At 37.8% G+C, this 23,253-nt stretch overlaps 2 protein-coding genes across 2 annotated transcripts in view; both read left to right on the forward strand.

The window, feature by feature from the left end:
• LOC129439005 (uncharacterized) overlaps positions 1 to 9,834 on the forward strand; it is a 74,907-nt gene extending 65,073 nt beyond the window's left edge. Inside the window, exon 7 of the mRNA XM_073865723.1 lies at positions 9,442 to 9,834. The gene's annotated coding sequence lies outside the window, so the exon portion shown is untranslated. The remainder of the gene's footprint in view (positions 1 to 9,441) is intronic.
• Positions 1 to 23,253, forward strand: part of LOC141349267 (uncharacterized) — a 76,903-nt gene that overhangs the window by 18,441 nt on the left and 35,209 nt on the right. Inside the window, 1 exon segment of the mRNA XM_073865724.1 lies at positions 21,068 to 22,987. Within this exon segment, the coding sequence (XP_073721825.1) occupies positions 21,340 to 22,987 (1,648 nt within the window). The 5' untranslated portion in view covers positions 21,068 to 21,339.

The following is a 23,253-nucleotide window of genomic DNA, read 5'->3' on the forward strand; positions in this document are numbered from 1 at the left end:
GACTCTAAACTCTCTGAAGAGAAATCCAGACACACACAGGACTCCGATCTCAGTCTGACTTTACTCTGTGATACTGAGTCAAAGCTCACAGACACTCATGACACTACAGTGTGTGACAGTAAACAGAGCTTACAGGAGGATCAAACCTCCACAGAGTCTCTGGATTCTGTCTGTAACGCTGGAGAACAGCAGCAGATCCTGCAGACCAAACTGAAGATGTGTTCAGTCAAACTCATCGACTTCAAGAACCTCATGATGAAGATTAAAACTGAACCCACAGAAATCAAAACTGAACCAACAGAAGAGGAAGATCGCACTTATTTTATTTCATCAGGTATGTCTCCTTATAATTATTGTCGTGGTTTTTTTTACACTTTTAACTGTCATGTGAGCACCTGTTTTGGGTTTTCAGTCACAAACTCACTATTCAAAAAGACCCCAAAATGTACATTTTAAAGGCGTTTAGGCTATATTAATAGGCTTATTGAGGAACATACATGTTGGCTTAGTTCACCCCAAAATGAACATTTTTATCATGAATCGTCCTAAACCCCTAAGTGCTTCGATTCTCTTCAGAACACATTTTTAGATGCTTTTGATGAAAACCGGGAGCCCAGCAAACACAGAACGTTCCCATATGATATTTGTTTTTGGGAAACCAAAAGCTCCCTGCTAAAAATGGGACCATTATAAAAATGCAGGTACACATTTTCAATGATCGATAAACTTTTATTTTTAAACAGTATCTCATACTGGAAATGGAAGACATTTTAAAAATCGACAAGAAATGAAGAAAATAACCAGATGATTGTGTTTTAGGTGCATATGCATGTTTGTCGTGTTGCTGCTTTTAAGACCTCGGTCGTTTAAATCCAAAGTACTCCCATACTGCACCTGTAGCGTTTGGTTTTGAAACTTGGCTGTTTACACTTGGTATTAAGATGTGTATTAAGATTGATTGGATCACAACTGGACAAGAGAGACACATCATGTTTACACCAGGGGCCTCAATTGTAAAGCGTTTTTACGTACAAATTTGACTGTGCATACGCTTAAAGCCACTCCAACGGCTTTGATGTGGAAAAGTACTCCACTTCAGGTTCCGACTTGACGTACGCACGTTTCCTTGTTGCAGTATTGCAGGTAGGGATCTTCAAAACTTTTACAGCGTCAGCATCATCTGTATTAGAGCTTATTGGGCCTAAAAAACATAACCGAAGCCCCCTACACGTCATGTCCGAGTCCGACTTGACCGACAAATTAACTGTAATTATAAGCCCGATACCAATTTAAACCCTACAATGTTTTAATAGTGCGCCATGACGTTCTCAACTACAATTCTTTTTTTAGTTGTTTGAACTACAGAAATCTGTTCAGAATTGATCTTGATGAGCTAATGCAGTGTTCTTCACTCCCAATCCTGGAGAGCCGATGTCCTGCAGAGTTTAGCTCCAACCTTAATCAAACACACCTACCTGTGATCTTCTAGGGATCATGAAGACATTGATTAGCTTGCTCAGGTGTGTTTGATTAAGGTTGGAGCTAATCTCTGCAGGACACCGGCTCTCCAGGGCTGGGAGTGAAGAACACTGAGCTAATGCAACAAGGACGAAGCATGCAAACCGCGCTGTTGGTTCAGAATAGGAACATAATAAAAAACATGCAACAATGATGCACACAGAAAATGAAGAAGAAGGAAAGGCATACTCCAAAATATAAAATATAATCCTTTTATAAATGAGGCCCCTGGTATTTAAATCTGTAATTTTTGTCCACTTTGGACCGCTGCTGTCCTGAATACTATGAGGGGTGGGTGGTCTGTCGAGATGATGGGCGAGTCTCTCGTCTGTCATTTAAACGCCAGCAGGAATAATGATGACTTTATATAGATGCAAACTAATATTATGTCAGAGTCCACTGCTTGTTTTGTAAGTAAACATGCTGCACAGTGTTTTGTACATGTATATGTATTCTCTGATATTTCAGCGCAAATGATGAAATGGGATCGCGCAACTTTCACACGCTTGCAAAATGAAACTGTGGAGATCAGCCGCTTAGTCTTCGCGCCAGAAGTCAGAAAAGATGTAAAACATTGTGATTAGTACCTCAGATTAGATAAATGGGCGGAGAGAAGGCGGTCGCGTGTGGCTGTTCGAACACATGTGCGTTTAAACTACAAAAGCAATCCGATCTTTCGACTACCTCTGAATGTGGTTGAAAGTGGTACACCTGTCATTAACGTTGTCCACGTGTGATCCCATCGATGAAAATGCATGTTAATGCCAAGTGTAAACAGCCATAATCCATCTTTTTCTCCAACTCTCGTCTCAACTCGTGTTTTCTCCTGCTAACAGATAAGGCCGGAGTATACCTTTTTTCTGCGTCCAGCTCGCGCGCGCATGCGTCAGCGCAGCTTTTCGAGTATACTCCCCGCGGCTACACGCGGATGGCCGCGTTCGACACTATACGCAATACAAGTGACTTCTTATTCAAATTATTAGTATAACAGGCTGTCAGGGCAGCACTGATTTGGCGACAGTACATTAAAACATTAGGATAGGTGATGAAGAAAAGTAACTGATCCACCATTGCAAACACAGTTTAGAACAAACAACAAGACAACAAAGAACAGGAATCAAAAAAACATGCTCCAGGGCTTTCTGTTCTTGGAAGAAGTTAAAGTTAAAGAAGAAAAACGATAGTGTGTGTGCAAATGCTTTCTATTTCCTTTGTATAATTGTTTATAGTGGAGTGCCCTGTCTAAATATTTTCACGCGCATGCGCTGTTGTACACGGACTGTACGCGCACTATCCGCGCGGTCTCAAATTTTGGGCTGCACGCCGACGGTCCGCGCATCGTCTGCGGACCCTCTTGATGAAAATGACGTTATGTGGACGCCGCGCATACGCGGACGTCCCTAGTATACAACCCCAAAACAGAAAAAGTTGAGACACAGTAGAAATTGTAAGTAAAAAAGGAATGGAATAATTTACAAATCTCATAAACTTATATTTTATTCACAGTAGAATATAGATAACAAATCAAATGTTGAAAGTGATGTATTTTGAAATGTCATGCCAAATATTGGCTCATTTTGGATTTCATGAGAGCTACACATTCCAAAAAAAGTTGGGACAGGTAGCAATACACTGAACAACCAAGGAGAAACAATTGAATAAAATCGTTCATATACTTTTTTTTTAGCACAAAAGTGTTTTCATCACTTCATCATAATTCATATTATTATTGAACGACTGATATGGCGCATGGACCTTTTTGGTGATGTCCTTCATTATTTTCTGGGAAAAAGAATTGTGAAACTAACTAAAGTCAAGACAGAAGACTCCTGGTTTTCGTCAAAAATATCTAAAAATGTGTTGTGAAGACAATCAGAGCACTTGGGGGTTTAGAACGACACAGGTGTACGTGATTTATGGTCAACATTTCAGGGTGAACTATCCCTTTAAAAAAGACTTAATCTTATTCTAGAAGTGTCACCATATAATTGCAACAAGGATTGTGAAAGTCTCTGGGGCTTTTTACACCTGGTCACTTCATGTGTTTTCTCTTATCGGATAGCTGTCCGATCGCAAAAAGACCAGGTGTAAATGCCCTCTGAAACGTTTTCGAGACAGAAGTTAGCTCGTTGCTTTATGGAGCAATGACTGCGGGTAAAAAAGCTTCCTAGAATCAATAAAAGAGTCTAATGACAAACTCAAATGATATTAAACAAAGAAATAAAACTTTAAGAGAAAGTTTTGTGAATGCTTTTCTTGTCATGGACCTGCATTAAATCACCGCGCTGTCACTCTCCTGTACTGCGCTGTACTGCGAGCTTCAGCTCATGCCGAGCAAGGAGACGCGCGTCCCCTGCCCAACATACAGTACAACATACAGTAAGTGCTGCATATTGTTGCATAAACGTCATCTTAATTTTTTAAGGCGGAGTAATAAATAGTGTATTTGCATTTTGGGTGGGGGTAAAAGATCGGATTCATATCCGTTTTAAATGTAAATGGAACAGTTTTAACCAATCAGATAGCTATCCGATCAGAGAAAACACATGAAGTGACCAGGTGTAAAAGGGCCCTCTGAAAATAATAATAATAAAAAAATATTGCTCCATTTGACAACTCCTACAAAATAGTAGATTACTCACAAATAATCATGCATTACATTTATGTTTTGTCATTGATCACTAATTATGTTGTCTCTATTTTAATAAAATATTAACAAAAATAATAAAACAAAATAGCTGGAAATGTTTACAAATGTTGGTTTATTTGATGTGCAATGACCCAGCTGTAATAACAGGACTGACATCTGTCTTCTGTCTATATATGTGAATCTAGAAAAAAGATACAGAAATCTCAATTCTTCATCCTTCTTTGTGTAAATAAGAGTGAAAAGACAATTAAATTATTTCATGTTTCTTTCAGATGTGAAGAGTGATTCATGTCTGGATATAGAAATAACGTCCTCAACATCAAAAGAGCGACTGACAGCACAAACTCTTTCCTGCATCACCTGTGGAAAGACATTCAGCTCACAGAGACTTTTAGAGAAACATGAGAGAAAACACACAGAACAGAAACTCTTCACCAGATCTGAGATCAGCTTTACTACCTTACAAGAGAAGAAACTTCATTCAGAAGACCACAGAGAGAAGAAGAAAAAGAAGAAGCAGTTTCGCTGTGAGCAGTGTGGGAAGATTTTTGGCTCTTCTTCTAATCTAAAAGTTCACATGAGGATACACAGTGATGAAAAGCATTTCAACTGCACTGAATGTGGAAATTACTTCAGAACCAAACAATATCTTAAAGTTCATCAGAGAGTTCACACTGGAGAAAAACCTTACGAGTGTCCTCACTGTGAGAAAAGATTTAGCCGTAAACGTGGTTTGAAGAGACATATGCTTTTACACACCAATGAGAGACCGTATCAGTGCAGCGAATGTGACAAAACCTTTAGAGATTCAAGTTCATTAAAATCACACCAGATTACTCATAAAGAGAAACTCCATCAGTGTTCACACTGTGATAAACGTTTCTGTCATAAATATCAGCTGATAAACCATGAGAGAGTTCATACTGGAGAGAAACCATATCACTGTAGTGTCTGTGGGAAGAGTTTTAGTCAACAGTCAAATTTATTTAATCACAAGAGAGTTCATACAGGTGAAAAACCTTTCAAATGCTCTCAGTGTGACAAGATGTTTGCTTATTCAGGTCACTTCAAAGACCATCAGAGAGTTCATACTGCAGAGAAACCTTATCACTGTAGTCTATGTGGGAAGAGTTTTGGTCAACAGTCAATCTTAATAATTCACAAGAGAATTCATACAGGTGAAAAACCTTTCAAATGCTCTCAGTGTGACAAGACGTTTGCTCAGTCAAGTTTTTTAAAATCCCATCAAAGAGTTCATAATGGAGAGAAACCTTATCATTGTGGTGTCTGTGGGAAGAGTTTTAGTCTACGAACTTCATTACTAAATCACAAGAGACTCGCATGCGTGAGAAAATATTGAGACAGGACACCCCCTACAAACAATTACACAAAGGCAATAGACAGCATTTGTGCACACACTATTGTTTTTTCTACTTTTATTTTCACTTATTTCAAGAACAGAAAGCTGTGAAGCATCTTCGTCACCCTAATGTTTGATTCCTGGTCTTTGTTTTCTTCATGTTTCTTCTAAACTTTGTTTGCCATGGTGGATCATCTACTTTTCTACACCTATTCTACATTTTTTTAAAGGCGGAGTCCACGATGTTTGAAAAACGCGTTGGAAAAGGAGACGGGCCGACTACCAAAACACACTTATAGCCAATCAAATCAAATCAAATGCCGGGTTGCGTATGTGTGAGGCGGGTCTATCAACAGAAGGTCCAGATTCTATTGGGGTAGGGGCGTGTTTGTTTGGGTGATTTCAAATATCAACATTGGCTTTCAAACATTGTGGACTCCGCCTTTAATGGCGCTTTTCTCTTGCATAGTACCTAGCGGTTTGGGACGGGTCAGCTTACTGTTGGGAGCTTTTCCACTGGGTGAAGTACGTAGTACCCAATACTATTTTTTAGTACCACCTCGGTTGGGAATCCAAGCAACCCGAGCTGATACCAAACATGACGCGAAAACACTGTAGATTACTGATTGGTTTGAGAGAATCGTCACTGTCAGCGTCATTGCTATAATCTAAAAGATTAGCTTTACCTCAGTGCTAGCTTGTTGTCATGTCAGGCTGATTGGGTTAGAATGGCACACTTGACATGTTAAAAGGAGGATGATGCTTGAAATCATTGTTCTTCCATTGTTAACCATGGTGACCTGCAAAGAAACGTGTGCAGCCATCATTGAGTTGCATAAAAATGGCTTCACCGGCAAGGATCTTTTGGCTACTAAGATTGCACCTAAATCACCAATTTATAGGATCATCAAGAACTTCAAGGAAAGGGGTTCAATTCTTGTAAAGAAGGCTTCAGGGCGTCCAAGAAAGTCCAGCAAGTGCCAGGATCGTCTCCTAAAGAGGATTCATCTGCGGGATCGGAGTGCCACCTTTGCTCAGGAATGGCAGCAGGCAGGTGTGAGGCGAAGACTTTTGGAAGATGGCCTGGTGTCAAGAAGGGCAGCAAAGAAGCCACTTCTCTCTCTCTCAAAAAAAAAAAAAACACATCAGGGACAGATTGATCTTCTGCAGAAAGTATAGTGAATGGACTCCTGAGGACTGCTGCAAAGCATATTCTCTGATGAAGCCCCTTTCAGTCTGTTTGGGGCATCTGGAAAAAGGCTTGTCAGGAGAAGAAAAGGTGAGCGCTACCATCAGTCCTGTGTCATGCCAACAGTAAAGCATCCTAAAACTATTCATGTGTACATTTGCTTCTCATCCAAGGGAGTAGGCTCACTCACAATTCTGCCCAAAAACACAGCCATGAATAAAGAATGGTACCAAAATACCCTCCAACAGCAACTTCTTCCAACAATCCAACAACAGTTTGGTGAAGAACAATGCATTTTCCAGCACTATGGAGCACCGTGCCATAAGGCAAAAGTGATAACTAAGTGGCTCTGGGACAAGAACGTTGAAATTTTGGGTCCATGGTCTGGAAACTCCCGAGATCTTAATCCCATTGAGAACTTGTGGTCAATCCTCAAGAGGCGGGTGGACAAACAAAAACCCACTAATTCTGACAAACTCCAAGAAGTGATTATGAAAGAATGAGTTGCTATCAGTCAGGATTTGGCCCAGAAGTTGATTGAGAGCATGCCCAGTCGAATTGCAGAGGTCCTGAAAAAGAATGTCCAACACTGCAAATACTGACTCTTTTCATAAATGTCATGTAATTGTCGATAAAAGCCTTTGAAACGTATGAAGCGCTTGTAATTATATTTCAGTACATCATAGAAACAACTGAAACAAAGATTTAAAAGCAGTTTACATTAGTAATACGCTCGCTTATAATGTTGAGTCATAGCCGCAGCAAATTTAAGTGCTTATGCTATCGTGTATTATGTTGTGCTATCTGTCGTTTTTCTGTGCTTTTCACTGCTTCTATTAATGTAAAGCTGCTTTGAAACAATTAACTATTCTGAAAAGCGCTATGTAAATAAAATTTAATTTAATTTAATTGAATTTATACTTTCGCCTTCCCTTGCCTAGGCATAAGTTAGAGTCTCAGACGTGCGCTACGGCTAGATGGTGCTACAGGTGTTAATTCTACATCCGACATAAAGCACATTTTACATACAAAGTAGGATTAGGACCGGGTTTATGCCCAGCATGTGCAACCGGCCCCAGGGGTTTAGTTACCCTTTAACCCTTGTGCATCAATTAAAAAAAGTTACACACAGGTTCATAGGGGACAAAAATGTCCATGTCCAAAAAGTGTCATAAAAATATTATTGATTTATATTTTTTGCCACTTTCACTGATGCCATTTTTAAAACCAGCATCAGCTCTAATCACAATGACCAAACATTTATTAATTTTCAGAATTTTAACCCTTTAAATGCTGGTTTGTTTACATGATGCCACTGCTGTTTTTTATGAAAAAAAGAATTTTTTTATTTATTTTAAATTTACTAAATGCTAAGCAGATTTTTTTTCTTTGATTATTACAGCCTTGGATATGTCAATGATTAACAACAACATTAATTTTTATGCATTCATATTTTTTATGCAGTATCAGATTTAAAAAAAAGTTACCTCTCAGGTCCATAAAGGACGAAAATGTCCATGTCAATAAAGTATCATAAAAATATTATAGATTAATATTTTTTTTCCACTTTCACTGATGCCATTTTTTTAACCAGCATCAGCTCTAATCACAATGACCAAACATTCATTAATTTTCAGAATTTTAACCCTTCAAATGCTGGTTTGTTTACACAATGCCACTGTTGTTTTTTTATGAAAAAAAGCGACACCACCTTTGCAGCGGTTGTAGTCTTGTGATTTCCAGTACAATATATATTTTTTTCATTCAAACTGTTCATACACACACACACACACACACACACACACATTTTGGTTTCCATGTTTTGTGGGGACATTTCATAGACGTAATGCATTTTATACCATACAAACTGTATATTCTATTCCCCTTACCTACCCCATTCCCTAACCCCAACCATCACAGAAACCCTTCTGCTACTTCACATCAAACATCATTCTGTTTGATTTATAAGCTTGTTTTCTCATGGGGACCTCAAAATGTCCCCACAAGGTCACAAAAATACTGGTATTTATATCTTTGTGGGGACAATTGGTCACCACAACGTGATAATTACCAGGTACACACACATAAAATTTTCACATACAAACCACACTCTGACATCCATACCAACACACCCACACAATTATAACTTCATAATATATCTAATTGGCTCTATAATATGCATAAGCCGAAAACAGCGGAAAGCATCAATAAAGCGATAATTTGCTTTATATGCCAAATCTAAAAAAATGGCACCATCTGGGAAAATAAGTAAAAATTTAAATTTTGAAGCCTTGCCATCAGAATGAAAGCCTGTTAACAAAGATTGCATCATTTTATAGTTGAATGGCACCGGGATTAAAAATTGCAGTTTTAATGGGTTTCAATGGGGACATTTTAATCCAAAAGGTCCTGAGAGGAAGTATTTTGTGTACCTAGTAGAAAAGAGATTTTTTTTAAAGGAAATGAAGGTGAAATATTAAAATTCCAATAAATATACACACATGTGGCAAATTTTATGCAGTTAGCATTAACGCAGGCAAAGTTAGCAAAAAAACAAAACTGAAAAAGCCAAAAATGCCCTCAAGGATGCACAAGGGTTAATAGTAAAATAAGAACAAATAATCAAATTATGAACAATATCGTAGATAAATACAAACACACAAATGAAATAAAACTGTGCTGTTCAGGTTTTTCAGATTGATCTAAAAGTTCTGTATTTTGGAGGTAAGGTGCCAAGCTGGTAAAGGGTGTATGTGTGTATGTGTCCAGAAGGAAACAAACTGTCAAGAACTATATACAATAGTGTTAATTCATGTTGTTTTTCATATTTTATTTACACATTTATTTTTTATCTTTTAAAAACTCTTTTCTTATGTGTCAAACTTGTTTATTTTATATTGTGTGCTGTGTGATTTTACAAATTGGTTTCAAAGTTTTAATGTCATGGGACCACAATGCCATTAATTGTTCATTAACTTTGCTTGATAGGAACACACTGAGAAAGGAACTGTTGAGATTATTCAGTAAATTCTTTGTTCATTTTTACAATGATGTCTTCTGACTTCTGCTATATGCCTATTCTCTTGGCTGGTAAATTAAAGTTTACATAATTATTCAGTATTTTGTCAGTCTTTTTATTCTATCTAGTAAGGACCTGTTATTGCATTGATATCATCTTGTCCAGATACACAGTGTGATATGTTAGCACAATAGAAATGAACTGCAAGAGCTTGTAGAGAGGAGTAAAGACTGCTGAGAGGAACACCAGTATTAGAGTATATGTTGCATAATAGACAAGTTTGTCACGCTTTCACTGCACAGACACCATATATTGTATAACAGGTTTTATTTTACTTTATCAGTATTTTAATGACAATCACAGTTGAATGGTATGTGGTAATAAAAAAAGAAGAATGTCATTGTAGGTATCTATACAGATGAAAATAAAGGCTTTAAAATTCAACTGCACTTTTAATTTGTACATTCAAGAGAGAATAATTTAAAATATTATTTTTAGTTCCTTTAAAAAAAAAGTTTATTTTACGGGAGAAAATGAAACTGTAGAATTCATAATCTTAAAACAGAAGTTACATGATAAAAATATAGAAAATAACAACCTACCAGGGATGATAGAATAGAAACAGTTTTGCTACTGTATTTGTATATAGCCATGTATTTGTAGTAAACAAATGGCAATCAATCAGCTTTACTGCATGTTTATTTTTCATAATGCAGGATAAGTAAACCTGATCATGAATTTAGGAACTTTAGACTGCTAGCACTGAAATTACGATCCCGCCATCCAAAGTCATACCTCCTCACCTGTTTTGCTAAATCCATTGCAGTGAGCGTCTTCTGACTGTAGAACATGTTATAGAAAATTGTATTAAGTTTAACCAGGAGAGACAGCAATTAATTCAAGAGATGGAAATAGAAAGTGAACATTTAAAAATAAAAGTAATTCTTCAGAAAAGATCAAGTGAAGTTTGTTTTAGGTATTTGTTTCATTTTTTTGGAAGAAACTGGTCTGATTAGGAGAATATAGAGTAGGTCCTGTGTATATGTATGTTTGTTAATTTATTTACTTTTTTTAAGCTAGTGTTAGGATTTAAACATATCCAGACCCACACTCCATTTCGGTAGGTGGCGGTAATGCTTTCAATAGTTGTTTGCCATCCGCCATTAAAAAGGAAAGAAGAAGAAGAGCGTCTTCTGTCTCCAGTACAGCAGGAGGCGCTGCAGCTCTTTAATCCGCAAATAAACTCACTAAAGAAAGAAAGAAAGAAAGAAAGAAAGAAAGAAAGAAAGAAAGAAAGAAAGAAAGAAAGAAAGAAAGAAAGAAAGAAAGAAAGAAAGAAAGAAAGAAAGAAAGAAAGAAAGAAAGAAAGAGCGCGTGATGTGTTTGTGTATCCTCAGTGTTTTTCTCTCTTGCGTGTTTCATTGAGTGTTAACTAAGTATTGGCTCTGTGTATTTTAGCGTTGAGACGATGCAGGACACTACAGTGTGTGACAGTAAAGAGAGCTTACAGGAGGATCAACCTCCACAGAGTCTCTGGATTCTGTCTGTAACGCTGGAGAACAGCAGCAGATCCTGCAGACCAAACTGAAGATGTGTTCAGTTAAACTCATCGACTGCACGAACCTCATGATGAAGATTAAAACGGAACCCACAGAAATCAAAACTGAACCAACAGATATAAAAACTGAACCCACAGAAGAGGAAGATTGCACAGAAGAAGATGATGATTTTAATACATCAGGTATGTCTCCTCAATTATTGTTGTATTTTAAACACCCACGTGCTCTGATTGTCTTAAGATCACACTTTTACAGAGATGGAACCAAGTCACATGTGTGCAAGTCTAAACCTTCAAGTCTCAAGTAAGTCCCAAGTATTTTTTTTCTTGGGCAAGTCAAGTCACAGGCTATGTAAAGTCAAGTCTTGTAGTAGGTCAATTCCACGTCACCTTATTATTGTAATTTTACCTGCAGAATCTGATCTTAATAAAGTAAAAGACCAAAGTCCGGTGTAGCAGCCGATCCTGTTCCCCTCGGAATTTGTGTTCCCCTTGTCGCTTTTTGTACACCCAGCTGTTTTTTCTGAATATTTATTTTATACTTTTAATTGTTTTAAGCTGTATTAGGTTGTAGAAACTCTGTAAATATGCTATACCATACTAAAAAATAATAAATAAAAAAAACACGCAGATATTTAGGTACCTGCGCCTGCGCTGTCGGCAGAAACGCTTTATCGACTGGAAGGGGGAACACAAATTCCGAGGGGAACAGGATCGGCTGCTACACCGGATCTGCACTGTTACACATTCGTTTTCTCTTTAGCTGTTTACTTTCTCTTAAGACTAGAGCCCGACCGATATGCGTTTTTTCGGGCCGATGCCTATACAGATATTAGGGAGTAAAAACCGATAACGATATATCGGCCGATATTCTTTATGTGTATATTATAGTTCAGTATATACTACAGTATATTATACTAAAGTACTGTACATAGAATACACTATATACTTTTACATAATATACTGTATATCAGGGGTCACCAACGTGGTAGCCCGCACAGAGTCTGTGAGGTGCCCGCCAAAGCACATTTTATTAAAAGTCTCAACTGTAATATTTATTCATTACATATTTTTTATATTAGCTTGGCTTGGTTTACGTATGTTAAAATTTTAAACAATACTAAAACATATAAACAAGTCAAATAAAATAAAATAAACAAGTAAAACAAAAAAGTTTTAAGTAGACTATATCAAAAAGTAGCCCTCCAGATTGTTTTATACATTGTGGTAGCCCTTGCTTATAAAAAGGTTGGAGACCCCTGCTGTATATGAATAAATACAATGCAATGCAATGATCACTCACAAATGTGGTGATCACTCACAAATGTGGTGATCCAAAACTTATATTGATGTGACAAAGATATGTACTATAGGCAAGAAGTTAACAATAAACTTTATTATCCAAAATTAGTCTGATATCAGTGCACTAAACAGTAAACTTGACTTATTATAAATAACTTTAAAACACAAAGAGAACAAAATACATAAAACTTGCATCATTTGCAGTTTTGACGAGAATAACGTTATAAAGAGAAACTTATGAAGTCATTGATTAATATTAGCTTTACAGTAAGTTGTGTACTTCACAAATTAGTTAGCCACTCACAGTTACGAATACGTGTATTTAAGGCTAACAGCGGCAAAAATACTCACAATCTCCACAAGAAACGAATGTGGCTTACATGCTCCTCTCACTCAGAAACAGTGTGCGCCTTTAGCACTATTGTTTGTGTTTCAATGGCTTAAAATCACTTAATTTAAAACTGCGGTGCTTAAATATGTGTACAAAATGTTACGTTTTTGTGACCACGAGCACAGCAACGTGACGTGGGCGCATAACCTCGAATGAGGAAATACTACGAGTATATACTGTTTAAAACCAGGGGCGCCGCTAGCAATTTTGGGCCCTATGAAAGAATAGGGGGTCAGGCCCTCACCATACCCATTTCGCACCAAACATACAATCCAACCTACTGTAGCTATTCAAAATCTTTGTCTGTAATTTAATAATACAGAACTATTTATTTTGCTATTGTTATGACCACAATTATCAGTATTTATAGACACCTACAATGTCTGCAGCTAAGATAATTTATTGTCCAATGTAAATTTAATTGAAAAATACACTACATTAATCGAATATTCAGAGAAAATGCAACCTTCTTAAAGATTAAAGATAAATGTGACCATGCCTGTGAAAACCCAGCTGAAGTATTTATTTGTGATTTACTGTTTTCCACATAAACTCATCCTACATAATGTAAAGAACATTTTGTAAAAGTATAAACTTGATATCTTTAATATTGACTGAGTAATGTCAGCGAATGAAATCATAGTGAAATTAATGCTTGAAATTAAACTGTTATGCTTTTTATTTCACAATAAGATTTGAGACTTTAGTCTGATTTTCACAGCCAGTCTCAGTGACATACTGTATACTTGAGCTGTTACACACACAACATTGTAACATTTAAAAATGGCGAACAACAACAATGCATCTTTTCTATACCTTATGCCTCAAATAAGACTGGGTCAACAATGCTTGACCAAAGCCTGTATTATAATTATTAGCATTATTTATAAGGTAAAGAACAAGTTTCACACACCAGCAGCTTCAGTAAAGCAAAAATAACGACAGATCATTGAAACTGTGAACTTGAGAAAACAGCCATACTGTTATTAAATGATTCTTCAGACTGTTTTTAATCAACTTTAAAATGAAATGAATGACAACCATAGCAGATTACAACATAGATTTCCATTGATTTCTTAAACCTGTTGCAAGGTGAGAAGCTTTAATATACATAACTGGACTAGTTTAGCCTTAGTTGCATTTCAGTTTTATCACAATCAACTCGATTCACAACTGCATAAAAATCCTTCTTTGGCATATTGCGTTGCAAAACATTGAAGTGTGTAACCAATCGCATTTCTAGTTTATGTTGATTAGCTTATACGGGCTACGTTAATTAAAACAGCTTATAAGGGCTAACTTCGCGTTAGAATCATAACATAAAACAGGGAACGTAAATCACCTTGTTTTTTTTTAACTGAGGTGAACAGAGCGAAGACTTAACAGCGGAAAGAAAACTGCATTGTATTGCTCCAGTTTCACATTGTGTAAACTGCATTTATAGTAAGGATGCGCACATATGCAGATATCATAGCAAATAGCAGTAAATACACACACCTTGCTCTCTTGTGAAGTTCACGCGCACTGTGAGACCGTGGATTGAAGACGGCGCTAACACGCAGAGTAAAGACGGGGTGGAGCCAAGAGGGCTCAGCTTAAGGGGGTTGCGTTTGCGGCACAGTCCTTGGCTGGGGCCCTCAAAAGTTCATGGGCCCTTAGAATCGTCCTAACTTTTCCCCCCTTTACGACGCCCCTGTTTAAAACACAGCTAATTATTTCCATTCACTCCACCCGCTTCCTTCTGGGTTTCTCCTAAAGCCACGCCCCCAAAACACATAAACGTGCGACGCCGACCGGCTCTGCTGGGAGAATCATTTACCTCAGACGAGCAGAGAGGAAGGAGTGCGGTGCATGTAGTAACATCATGTCAGAATCGCATGTAATAATACACCCAACTTCATCACTATGAATTTAAACAAATAGGATGGCTTTTAGTACTCACTATTAAGCTAGCATATCGATACTGGTAAAGTTTAAAATATATTTTGTTTGATTCAGTAACAAACAGGATAGTTATATTTATGACAAAGCTTTTGCCTTGTTTGCCTTCGCTGACTGCATATGCAGGTACTGTGAGTTCTGAATGATCTTTCTCTGCCGTAGTTTTGCTCTTCCTAGAGTGCCTCGTGCATGTTCAAATCAATCGGTGTGCGCATGTGTGGGCAGATCCCGTAGCAACATGGTGGCGAGAGAGAGTGACAGTCGTGCAAGCCAATCATTTGTTTCGTCCCGCATGGAAATAATTATCTGTGTTTAAAATAGTTGTGAAAGGTCTACAGACACTCAGGTTTTATACTCTCTTTTTCAGAGTACTTACATTTTACTTAAGTATTTACTTAAGATAGTTTAAACAAATTTTTAAAAAAGTTATTAGATAATTCCTGCCTATCCTGCCTTTAATTAAGTCATTATTTATATATTTTATAAAATACAATGTTATCTAAATACAATATGTGATGCTGAGGTATTTTTAATCTCCAGTTCATGTTGTCTGAACAATAAACATTGTTTAACACGTGAAATTTATTCTGATTATTTGCATTCAGGCATACCACGATATAGAGGTTAGGGGAGTGTTATCAGAACGTAGAGGCAACGTTAGCTGATTGTTAGCGCAATGTTTCCCCTAGTCTCAGCCTCAGACGTCACGCCCACAGACTGTTGGCTTAACGTCTGATGTTTTTCGTACACTTTTCTGGAAACCCTGTGAGAATGTCAAAGATGTCTTTGATTGGTTGAAATAAACCGGATTTCCAGGAGACGCGAGTGTCGCAATTAGTTACGGTCCCTGGAAAACAAAGCTCCGACATTCCATTAAGGAAGAGAATCAGTCGTGTTTACGTGGATAATAATGACCAGTTATCATGATCAGCTAAACATTGGATTCTCAAAAATATGCAAAGTTCGCAGCGTAGACTCTCTAAAAGACGTCCAAGAGTTTTGCTTGAGGCAGTTAGTGGAGTCAAAAAGTTTGGTTCTCCTGAATTGCTTGTATGTGTTAAAAAGTGGAGAGATATGCTTCAACAGATGTTTAATGGGAGCGTCTCATTGGTGTGGCTGTTGATGAAGTGCACAACGTTGTTCTATGGTGAGTAATGTTGTTTATTTAGATGCTATTCGGTTGCGGCTGATTATTTCAATAACTGACTTGTTGCCAGCCGGCTCGTTATTGTGGAGAGTCCGAAACGTGACGCTAGATGAAACAAACTGTGATTGGTTGTTTGACATGTCGGTGAAACAGGTCGTGGGCGGGCTTTGTCCAGAAAAAACAGCGAAAAACACCAGACCTTCAGTATTGAAGGTCTGGCTACGCGAGACTATGTTTCCCCTAACATTTGCACAAAGTTTGTGGAGCGTTCCTTAAAGGCGGAGTCCACGATGTTTGAAAAACGGTTTGGAGAAGGAGACGGGCCGACTACCAAAACACACTTATAGCCAATCAAATCAAATCAAATGCTGGGTTGCGTATGTGTGGGGCGGGTCTATCAACAGAAGGTCCAGATTCTATTGGGGTAGGGGCGTGTTTGTTTAGGTGATTTCAAATATCAACATTGGCTTTCAAACATCATGGACTCCGCCTTTAACCCTAGAGGGAACATTCTTTTAACATCAAGAAGAAAATTCAGGGCAAAACAAGTGTATTGTTGAGACTGTTACATCACAATTTACTCTCAAATCATTATGTGTCATATGTTTATTCTCATGGAGTCTATTGATTAGTGATTGCTACTAGAGATGGGTAACAATCTTAAAATTGGCAGACAAGCTTTTGTGTAAAAGCTAAATGTTCTGGGATCGCTCCTGAAAAGAGGACCTAGTAACATTCCTGTAAAATATCCGGAAACCCCTCAGTGTGAACAAGATGCAGAAACCATACCGGCATGTCGTAGTGAGGATGCGTGTGTCATCACAACAATGAAGTTATTGTTCAGCTCTTTAAAATGAGGGATTTACATGCAGATCAACATTCGAGAAATGACAGCAAACTGGACTGAAGCAGATATCAGGGAGCTTGTCACTATCCACTCTGATCCATTTTCCATATCCATTTTTTCTCTCTCCAGAAACACACTCTGAAGTGAGATCACCACCAGCATAGAACAGCGCGCGCTCCCTTATAGTCTTATCATAAACAAAAACACAGGCGAGTGGTTTCTGGAAAGAGAAAAATGTTTAATAACCAAACGTAAGACACTGCGAAGAAGAATCTACCAACTGTAGGTAGGGTTCGAGACTAACTTTTTTCTCTGGTTGCACTAGTGTGCCTAAATTTTTTTCTTAGGTGCACCAGAACAAAAGTTAAGTGCACCCAATTTTTTTCACAGTTTTACAAGCACCTAATCCTGTTAGCCCGCACAAGGACACTGGCATCCTTAAGAAGTTACTGTTAGTCTAAATGTACTTACCTCAAAAAACTATACGACATTAAAAAGCGTTAAGACTTAAGATTCAGTTTTTGACCTTTATTTTAATCTGAAAATCCTATAGTGACTGTAGTGTCTTGATTTTTGTCAGGAGTTATGAATTTGTATTTAATTTTTAAGGATGGAGGTGACTGTCAGTCGTTGTCATTGAGAAAAATCCTCCTGCATGGTTGACATAAAAGCACTTAACAATTTAATGTTAATTTGGGGCTTTTTTATTCAAAGTGTGCATAATTGAAGAAATATTTATTACATTTAAATATACACTTTAAATTTCTGCAGGGATGTGTAAAATTTCATCCATATTTATTCCATACACTGCAATGGCTGCAGCCATTCACAGTTTGTTTGTCTGTTTTATTCATACGTGACGCTAGAGGGCACTCGTGACAGACAGTCTCATTATGACAACTTAAAGCCGCTCTAAGCGAATCTGTGAGACGTCACTTTTTGTTGATGTTTGAACTGTTTTCAAACAAACTGAGCGTAGCTAACTCCTCCCCCTCTCTTCTGTGCTTTCATGAACGCGCCCAACCCCCACCCCCTAAATCCTTCTTGTTGTTTATTGGAGGGAACACTTTGTTTTGTTTCGTGGTGCTAGGTTTGGCCACTTTGATTTTATTGCAGTTTGTGGAGCCTGGGCTGTCTACAGAGATCGCAGGTTTTTTTTACAGTTTGATTAGGGACAGGCAGCAAGCAGATAGTGAGGAGATGTTTGCTGTATGTAACAAATAATGTTTTATGGTCTAAAACGCATGAATTCGCTTAGAGCACCTTTAATGAAGAAGACGTAGTGTCACGCAGAGAATCCGGAGATCGCCACTTTTTACACTTTACAGGCAAAGGAAGATGTTGTGATGTTTTAAATCATGGAGACAATAAACACGATTGAGATGATATATGGTTTATCTGTGTTCTTCACGCTATGTCGGGTATTTTATAACAACAATACTGTATATTTATGCTAATCGAGCATAAATGGCATAAAATAGTAAAATATTTTTCTATCTCATTTTCTGATCAGAAGCCACACCAGATCACACACGGTTGTTTAAAGCACTCGACTTTTAATGTTATAAAGTAAGTTTTATTATAGATCCCTTCGTTTGTCATGTTTTAATGGTGGGCTGATCTAACACGTTACTTGCTGTTCTGTATAACATTAATGTTAACTTTACACGTGCTGTTAACATGCTCTGGAGATATGAGATATGTTTTAGGAATAATTTCGACTGGTAAAGCTTCTTTTTAGGTAACCTTTAAGCTTCTTTTTGAAAGAAAGGCGTTTGATACAAAGAAATGAGGGATTAAAATCCTGAATAGAAATTCGTGAGTAATAATAATAGAAGAACAAACTTTTTTCAATTTAACATTGCTGTACTTTGGGTTTACGTTCAAAACGATTTTCTTTATAAGAATTATGCTAGGACTCAATTGTGGTTCATTACCTAATGCCTGGACCGGGGCTTGACATTTGCGGATACATCCACTCTGTTTATCGGATGGGCCACTCGTCTCGTCGCTTTTGACTGCAACCCGAAATGCGTATTTTTAAATGCACACACACGTACAGAAATATCTGGACCACGGCCAATCAAAGGGAGGGGTCTGCTAGGGATGCTCCGGTCAATGACTAATAATACGTGGCCGATCAATATTCTGAATCGGACAGCCGATCTAATTACAGCTATTTCATGTACTACGGCTTTTGATCAGTAAGTCCTTATCGATCTAAAATCACTGTTAGTTTGCGTCGTTTATAACATGCATTTGAAAAAGCAACACTCGTCAAACATAATCATTAAACATATTCTTTATTATCATGAAAATACATGAAAAGGTTTGAAGAACAGCAATATAAATATATCCTTCAGCCATTTCATGGAGCTGCGTGTCATTATAGCTGCGTGTGTATTGTTCCTCGTCTACACTGCATTTTGAGTTTCTGCACGAGAGCGCCCCCTAGCTTTTGGATGTAGCGGCATTTCACCGTAATTCATTGAGAAACATAGCAAGCATTATCGGCTGATCGATCGGAGCATCCCTAGGGTCCGCCCTTTACTATCTCTGATTGGGTTATACCACGACATGGACCTAATGTGCTGCTTGTTGAATCAAAGGGAGACTTTCAGAGACAGGGGCCGTTTCTCAATGTCAAGGAAGGATCCTCGGAAGCCAGAATTTCGAGGATACTACGTCCGTCGAAGGACTGTTCCAATGTCGAGGATCCTCGAATTTCAGCCAAGGACTGAGTCCTTCATTCGAGAAATATCCCATATACAGGAAAGGATGCGAATGTGTATCCTTCGCGCTCTTTGCGCGCTGAAATCACCCACAATCCTATGCGCGCAGCACACCTTTCATTGACGCAATGACCTGCACTTGCTAGCCTGTTCCATTCACGTGTTCTCCGAATGCTTAAGAGAAGCCTCGCCTAGAAGGAAGTGACTTGTAAGTACTAGTCATTGCCAAGGAAGTATCCTTGACATTGGGAAACAGCCAGAGTTGTAGAGACTTTTATTCCATCAAACGGCTGGTCGAACTGGTGCGACCTAATTTTTTTTAAGGCGTACCATTGAGAAATTAGGGCGCATGTGCAATTGCTCGCGCTTTCGAGCCCTGGCAGGACTTTAAACACGTCTCGTGTCTTTCAGGGATCTTTCCGGTATCTGTGGGAACGCACATACAGATTCTGGCAAGTCATTGGCAGTGTAAATAAACCAAAAATCTAACATTCTCAGAAATATTCCCGGTCCATTTTCAGTAATGTCTGTGTGAAAAGGGCATACTGTCACTGAGGCTATGCCTGTGAATACCATACTAAAGTCTCAAATCTTATTGTGAAATAAAGAGCATCACAATTTGATGAATTTCTCTATGATTTCAATCACTGACATGACATTACTCAGTCAATATTAAACATATCAAGTTTATATTTTCGCAGAATGTTCTTTACATTATGTCTACACCTTATCAGCTCTCTATCAAGCTTCAAAGGGGGTCGGAAATGTTCAACCAAATTCGTTGGAATGTTTTTTTTTTGGGGGGGGGGGTAAAGATGTTCCGATGACATTTTTCTCTTCCCGATTCCGATACCTGGGCTCGGGGTATCGGCCGATACCGAGTACCGATACGATACCTGGCTGTGTATCTGTATAATATACAGCTGTGTACATACTGCTAGCCCTGTATGAATGGATAACTGTTTTATGGTGTGCTTTAGACTTATTCATGTATAAAACATGAACAAATACATACAGTGAACTAGAGTACTTTTATTATCTGAAAGACATTTGACAGTAATATTTATTTATCCTAAGTGAAAATACTGGTATCGGAATCGGAACCACACTAGGGGGGAATGATGTTGAGATCAAGAGACCTTAGAAGATTATGAGGGAACTTTAGTTATGATATTATAATGCAACTTTAATCATCCAAAAGTTATGGAACCCACAAAATGCTACAATATTAACAAAAAGTTTAATACATGTTGATTTATTTGATGTGCAATGACCCAACTGTAATAACAGGACTGACACCTGTCTTCTGTCTATATGTGTGAATCCAGAAAAAGATACAGAATCTCAATTCTTCATCCTTCTTTGTGCAAATAAGAATGAAAAGGCTACTTAATTGTTTCATCTTTCTTTCAGATGTGAAGATTGATTCATGTTTGGATATAGAAATAACGTCCTAAACATCAAAAGAGCGACTGACAGCACAAACTCTTTCCTGTATCACCTGTGAAAAGACATTCAGCTCACAGAGACATTTAGAGAGACATGAGAGAAAACACACAGAACAGAAACTCTTCACCAGATCTGAGATCAGCTTTACTAGCTTACAAGAGAAGAAATGTCATTCAGAAGACCACAGAGAGAAGAAGAAGAGGATTTGTGTCTCTTCCTCTAATCTTAATGTTCACATGAGGACACACAGTGATGAAAAGCCTTTCAACTGCACTGAATGTGGAAAATACTTCAGAACCAAACAATATCTTAAAGTTCATCAGAAAGTTCATACAGGAGAAAAACCTTACAAATGCTCTCAGTGTGACAAGACTTTTTCTCAGTCAAGTCACTTGAAAGCACATCAGAGACTTCATACTGGAGAGAAACCTTACGTCTGCGCTCAATGTGGAAAGAGCTTCACTAAGTCATCTCAATTAAGAGTCCATCAGAGAGTTCATACTGGAGAGAAACCTTATCACTGTAGTGTCTGTGGGAAGAGTTTTAGTGTAAAGCATACATTACTAAATCACCAGAGACTTCACACAGGTGAAAAACCTTTCAAATGCTCTCAGTGTGACAAGACGTTTGCTCAGTCAAATTCCTTAAAATACCATCAGAGAGTCCACACTGGAGAGAAACCTTATCACTGTAGTGTCTCTGGGAGGAGTTTTAATCAACATGACAATTTAGTAACACACCAGACAATTCATACAGGTGAAAAACCTTTCAAATGCTCTCAGTGTGACAAGACTTTTACTTTGTCAGCTTCCTTAAAATCCCATCAGAGAGTTCATACTGGAGAGAAACCTCATCACTGTAGTCTCTGTGGGAAGAGTTTTACTCAAGGGTCTTCATTACTAAAGCACAAGAGAATTCATACAGGTGAAAAACCTTTCAAATGCTCTCAGTGTGACAAGACGTTTGCTCAGTCACGTTGCTTACAAGTCCATCAGGGAGTTCATACTGGAGAGAAACCTCATCACTGCAATGTTTGTGGGAAGAGTTTTAATCAACATGAAAATTTAGTAAGACACCAGAAAATTCATACAGGTGAAAAACCTTTCAAATGCTCTCAGTGTGACAAGACATTTACTTTTTTAGCTTCCTTAAAAACCCATCAGAGAGTTCATACTGGAGAGAAAGCTTATTACTGTATTGTTTGTGGAAAGAGTTTTACTACCCATGGCAGTTTAGTAACACACCAGAGACTTCATACAGGTGAAAAACCTTTCAAATGCTCTCAGTGTGACAAGACGTTTACTTTCTCAGCTTCCTTAAATTCCCATCAGAGAGTTCATACTGGAGAGAAACCTTATCACTGTAGTCTCTGTGGGAAGAGTTTTAGTCATGGGTCTTCATTACTAAAGCACAAGAGAATTCATACAGGTGAAAAACCTTTCAAATGCTCTCAGTGTGACAAGACGTTTGCTCAGTCACGTTACTTACAAGTCCATCAGAGAGTTCATTCTGGAGAGAAACCTTATCACTGCAATGTTTGTGGGAAGATTTTTAATCAACATGAAAATTTAGTAAGACACCAGAAAATTCATACAGGTGAAAAACCTTTCAAATGCTCTCAGTGTGACAAGACGTTTACTTATTCAAGTAACTTAAAAACCCATCAGAGAGTTCATACTGGAGAGAAACCTTATTACTGTATTGTTTGTGAGAAGAGTTTTACTCGCCATGGCCGTTTAATAATACACCAGAGACTTCATACAGGTGAAAAACCTTTCAAATGCTCTCAGTGTGACAAGACGTTTGCTTGTTCAAATAACTTAAAATCCCATCAGAGAGTTCATACTGGAGAGAAACCTTAACACTGTAATGTTTGTGGGAAGAGTTAATCAACAGTCAGTCTTTATTCTTTTGTTCTGATGAACGTGAGGGAAGATATTTTGAGTAAAGTTTGAAATCATGCCACTTGTGAGGCCCATTTACTTCCATAGTATTATTTGTTCTTACTATGTGTTGTTTTTTGACAGTTGTTTTATGAGTGAAATACACAGTTAAAAAAACGTTACCCATGAAAGTACACTAAAAGTTAGTTTCTGTACACTGTACGGTAGTTTTTGTACAGAGATTTGAACCTCACCATGTTTAAGTCA

This window comes from Misgurnus anguillicaudatus, unplaced genomic scaffold, assembly GCF_027580225.2.
Source record: "Misgurnus anguillicaudatus unplaced genomic scaffold, ASM2758022v2 HiC_scaffold_33, whole genome shotgun sequence".
Taxonomy (NCBI): domain Eukaryota; kingdom Metazoa; phylum Chordata; class Actinopteri; order Cypriniformes; family Cobitidae; genus Misgurnus; species Misgurnus anguillicaudatus.